This window comes from Aplysia californica, unplaced genomic scaffold (genome assembly GCF_000002075.1).
Source record: "Aplysia californica isolate F4 #8 unplaced genomic scaffold, AplCal3.0 scaffold00685, whole genome shotgun sequence".
Taxonomy (NCBI): Eukaryota; Metazoa; Mollusca; class Gastropoda; order Aplysiida; family Aplysiidae; genus Aplysia; species Aplysia californica.
In genome coordinates this window covers 131,487-136,996 of record NW_004797955.1, presented here as the reverse complement: position 1 = coordinate 136,996, position 5,510 = coordinate 131,487, and the positions used below count along the sequence as shown (strand labels likewise).

Below are 5,510 nucleotides of genomic sequence, written 5' to 3'. Positions count from 1 at the left end.
ACAGACAGACAGACAGACAGAGACAGAGAGACAGAGAGAGAAAGAGAGAGAGAGAGAAAGAACGAGAGAGAGAGACAGACAGACAGACAGACAGACAGACAGACAGACAGACAGACAGACAGACAGGTAGACAGAGGGAGAGAGTGTGAGAAAGAGAGACATGGAGAGAGAAAAAGAGACAGAAAGAGAAAAAAAGACTGACAGACCAACAGAGAGGGAGAGAGATGACAGAGGGACACTGGAGAACGAGTAGATTTACTGAAAATTAAACCGATTATTCCTTTTTCCTGATCTATAGAGAGGCAGTAATGTATCTGTGTCTATTTGTCTATTAGAATGCATGTTAACTTCAGCCAAAAACAAGTCTTACGCCTACAGTTTATGGTCAAGGAAGGCAGGGGGTTTCCTAAAATATGATATAGAATTCCCAGGCCTCCTTCTTTGTTACAGGTAACTTAGTGAACTATCTAAGGTACTACATTTTCTCATGACATGACAGCATCACTGAGCATCGCCGTGGCAGCGATCACCGCGCGTAAGTGTTTTCGTGCCCCGCGCCGGGCGATACGCGAAACAATGCATTGTTGTTATGGAGCGCCGCCACGAGTGTCACCTCTCTATTATTGTAAACCCTCTCTGGTCATAGTAAACCAAATTTCCCCACGGGTCAGTATGTATGTATCTATATGTTTATGTATCATATTAATGTCACATATAATATACGTTATGCCATTATAAACCAATTTTCACCATGTTTCAGTATCATGAGTGTATCTATGTACCAAATTAAATTAATGTCAAGTACAATATATTACGTATGCCATTGTAAACCAAATTTCCTCATGTTTTAGTATGTGTATGTATCTATGTACCATATTAATGTCATGTATAATACGTTATGCCATTGTAAACTAAATTTCCCCATGTTTCAGTGTGTATACATCTATATGTCTATGTGCCATATTAATGTCATGTATAATATATTATGTATGCCATTGTAAACCAAATGTCCCCATGTGTCAGTATGTATGTATCTATGTATTTATGTACCATCATATTAATGTTACGTATGTGTATGTCAACCCATAGAAAGCCAAATTTCCCCATGACGACTGATCAGTAAAACTGGGATTTTATTAATCTATTTCATTTCTAAAAAAAGACAAAGAGCAGATTACACAAGAGCACCCACCAACCACCCAGTCAAACCATAATTACTGTATATGTAGTAACACGAGTAGAACTGACAAAAAAAGACATATATCTCTTTCTTCTGGAAATTAATTCCTAAGACTTCTAGAAACTGCTGTAAGGGTAGAATCAAATCCCCATTAATAGAACCAAAATAAGTTTGTTTTTAAAGCTCAGAACTTTTTCTAATACTTTAATAGAGAAGATTGTTAACTGTAATAAATCTAAGTCAATTAAACACACGCTAATTTACAAAATTTTGTTATGACTATTTCTCAAGTTCTGGCATTACATCATGAATTCATTAATACAGTCGTAACTGTTGAGCAAAGGGCGCCCATGGAAGTGAAGCCTTTCTCAGGTCACATCTACACAAAGGAAACAGGAATGGACAACATCACAGAACATATTCCCTGAAAGACATGTCCACAAGAATATAAAATAGAATCAAAAACATGTTTCACACCATAAGTTCAGAAAACTGACATTTCAAGAAAATGTAGGATTGTAACATAATAACATAAAAAGTCAGTTAGATCAAGACCCTCACATCCACATATTTAGAGGAATCAACCTCAATTCTTTTGCATTGAATGCAACAGCCTAACCACTGCACAGACACCAGTACATAGAGAGGCAGTAACACAGAAAAGAGGGAAAAAGCAGGGTTCAAAGGCCTGTTGCATAACACCAAGCACTCTATAAAGAAAAAACCATAGGGGAAAAAAATATTCATGATAGAAAGACAAATTTCAAAGAATAACACACAAGATGGGGATAATATGAAAAAAAATCCACAACACTGTGGCAGGTCTGACCTAAGAGGTCAGGAAGAAGGGTTTGGTAAAAGAAAACTGGTTGTGAACCTCAAATGAGGCCATAAGTTTCCGGGCCATACTAAGAGTAAGACTCAGTTCGCACAAATAAAAAAGTAGTTCCTAATTTGGGAAAGGGGGGTAAGTGCAGTTAAAATTCAGTTAAAAAGGTAGATCTTTCTACTGAAGTTGAAATTTGAACAAATGATAAAGGTATCTCACTTTTCAATCTGGCACCAGGAAATATTACTTTAAAACATTCAGAGCTTTAGTTCAAAGAGTGTGCACATTGGCACACCTGAAAATTCTGATTTGGAGTGATTTCACGTAGTGTGAATGGACTGCACAAACAGGATCACTGAATCTATTATCTATTTGTGGTGGCTGAATTTTGCTATTCAAAAGGCTTTTTAATGGCAGCATCGATCGACATGCGGTTTTCGCCAAAAGATTCTTTAAAATATTCTCCAGATCATGACGCCCTTCGTTTTTTCAGTTTTGAGACAGTTTTGCTCCAAAAAGCTAACTTTCTTTATTTCGCTGATCGCTTTTGTATGCTGACGCTTCTGTAATTTTAGAAAACCCGGAAGTGATATTTAACGAGGCGCATTTTGTTTTGAGAGTATAGATCTAGACCTTATTTATTGCATCTCTCAAGATATATTGCCCCATTCCAGTAGAGTGTTAATATAGTGGGCAAACTACTTTTAGTTGAAATTAAAGCACCAATCATTCCTTTCATCGAAAGGGGGCCCAGCTAGTATTTGATAATTTGGTAGTAATCTTACTTCCCATTTCTTTTCAGGAGCTGAAATTTCCAAATTTCAGTCATCAAACCATATCAGAAATGCCTCCAATGTGTGAATCTAGTGTGGCAGTTCCCCTAGCTAAACAGACTGCCTTTTATTGGATAACTCCCTAAAGTTTATTAATGAATTTCAGCAATCACACAATACAATGCATCCTTGCCACGTCACAGTGGATTTGGAGCAAGTACAATCTATAACACTTTAAATGCTGAAAACAAAAAGGAAAATTTGATGTGAAAGGGGAAAATAGGGAATTAAAAAGCTATTGTCTTTTAGATCCAGCAAAATAGGTTTATTATCATTATTTTCTTTTAATCCACAAGCTTTTTCGGTTCTTCTTTCAGGCAACACAGAAAAAAAGGCTTTATGCTTGAGAAAATATCATTCTTTGGATATTCAGCTACTAGTCAATTTCTACAGGTTTTTACCCGCATCTCCTTGAACAGGGAAACGAACATTAACATGTTTCAGTTACCGAGAACCAGAAAGGATGTGCAAAAGTTGAATCTTCCCTTACTTTTTGGAAACTCCAAGCCAGAGAATTCAAAGACAATTTTTTAAAATGTAAAAAGCAACGTCAATTCTTCGAGAAAAATTATGGCTTTCGGTGCAGTCCACTTACATTGTCCATGTCATAGGCAATATCTCCTGAAGGAAGAAAATCAGAGACAAGATAAGTGGAAGAATAAAATAGTTATATCTTAAAATAGTCAACACAAGCACTTACCACATCAAGATCATACGCAAAGTCACCTGCAGAAGAAGGGAATTGAACAATGTTAATCGGTTGTTTATTTTGATTCTGCCTATTTATGCACAATAAATCAAAACATTTTCATTTATTTACACCGATATACAAAGTGAAATTTCAGAATGACAGCCTTTATATTTCAAAGAGCAAAACATATTTAATGACAGACTTTTATGACATAGTTTGCTTCAAAGATGATATGCAACTTCACTAGTGTGACAGCTCAGACAGAGGTTATTTTTCTTGAAGTGTCAGTTAAAACAACGACATAAGATATATATAAATAGTCAAAACTGTCTAAGACGGCCAAGCCTTTGTCGAAGAGAAAAGTGGCCATCTTACACAGTGTCATTATACTGTTAAAAAAATCCAGAGGGATGGGAAGTGGCCATTTGTACATGTGATTGTCTTGTCTTATAAAGGTGGCTGTCACAGCAGGTTCAACTGTAAACACATGAACATATACTCGTATGCATATTGTCTGTGGCTTCTACCTGATGAAAAGAATCGTACGCTTTCATCAACTTCCGTAACATAAAATATATACACACAAAGCTTTATATCAATACAAAACAATCTCTCTCTCTCTCTGTATCTCTTTTTCTTCCACTCTAGCTCACTGGTTTACTCCTTTCCTCACTAACAGACACAAAACATGATAAATTTATGGTTGCCCAGTGGATATATATATATATACACATTTATATACATATGCAAGACATGAAACAGAAGTGTGCTAACCACGGTTTCTTTAGGCAAAAATTACAGAGTTCATACAGCTGGCAGTAAAAAATGTTCCTAGGCTTCACCTCTCTCAGCTTGTTTTTAGAAGAATCTGCTGCCTGCAATAATTATTCTGTTGTGCTATGTGCGGGTGAGCATAAGTTACACCTTTGTAACTTAAAAGTTTCTTGCTACGTCTAGAAAATCTCAAATATGCTTCATCTCTGGCAGAGTGCCTCATTTAATAATCATTTCCGAACATATTTCTGGAGTGTAAAAAATCTGTTTACAAGCGCGATGGGTCCTTTGAGCCTCCCGTCAGTGGAGGAGAGCCACTTACCAACATGAAGGATGGCGTCGTACATCCCCGCTGCAGCATCTACCTCCAGTCTTGGCAATGACTGAGCATTCTCGTTGCCCAGGTCTCCAAAAATAGCCAAGGAAGGGGACCAGTTCTCTCCGGCTGGCCAAGTGCGGAACACGAAGATGTCGGAAAAGCCATAGGCTTCACTTCCCACCATATAAGCTGAGAAAAAAAGATGGATCAACAATTGCTACACATTGACGTATATAATAGGTTGGTTATGAAATGCCACTTGCAAGGACTGTAAGATGTTTAAATTTAAGAAATACAACAGTTCTATTACCCTGACACTAATCTTCTATTCCGTTAAAGTAATATCTACATTCTGATGGTAGATAGATGTCAAATAGGCCTGCTTTCCTCGACTTAGACTTCCAAAGTATCTTTCTTACCATTATACCCTTTTGACTTTTGTTTAGGATGGGTGGTCATTAGAGTAAGTAAGTTTGACTGTAACTGAAAATGTCTTGGAGACTAACTGCATGTGAATTGCTGTTTGAACAAAAAGAAAAAAAGCAAGCAGACATTGTGATAACAATTCAGTGCGAAGAAAGAGCAAGATAATAGATAAAAATAATACATGGATGCAACAGAGGAAGGACCCACTGGTGGCGCCCTCGCATCGATAAACCTTACTGTAGTCAGTCTTTGGCTCAAGTCCTGTCAGGATCACCCGGTGGATGTACTGAATCCGTTTCTCTGGGCCCTGGTCCGTGAAGGTGGTGACACTACCCGTGGCCTTCTGTGTGGGTTTACCATTTTTGCCATAGAGCACCGTGGTGTCTCCGGTTTTGTTGAATGTGCTCCACACAATGATGATCTTGTCTGGGGTGTCTGTAATGAGGAAACAATTGGGG

The 5,510-nt window shown here is 37.6% G+C and overlaps 1 protein-coding gene across 1 annotated transcript in view; it reads right to left on the bottom strand.

The window, feature by feature from the left end:
• The window catches only part of LOC101845954 (acid phosphatase type 7), a 23,627-nt gene that overhangs the window by 10,772 nt on the left and 7,345 nt on the right, over positions 1-5,510 (bottom strand). The window contains exons 2-4 of the mRNA XM_005108387.3: positions 5,290-5,487; positions 4,630-4,815; positions 3,543-3,568 (exon numbers count right to left, since the gene is read on the bottom strand). Coding sequence (XP_005108444.1) covers positions 3,543-3,568; positions 4,630-4,815; positions 5,290-5,487 — 410 coding nt within the window. The remainder of the gene's footprint in view (positions 1-3,542; positions 3,569-4,629; positions 4,816-5,289; positions 5,488-5,510) is intronic.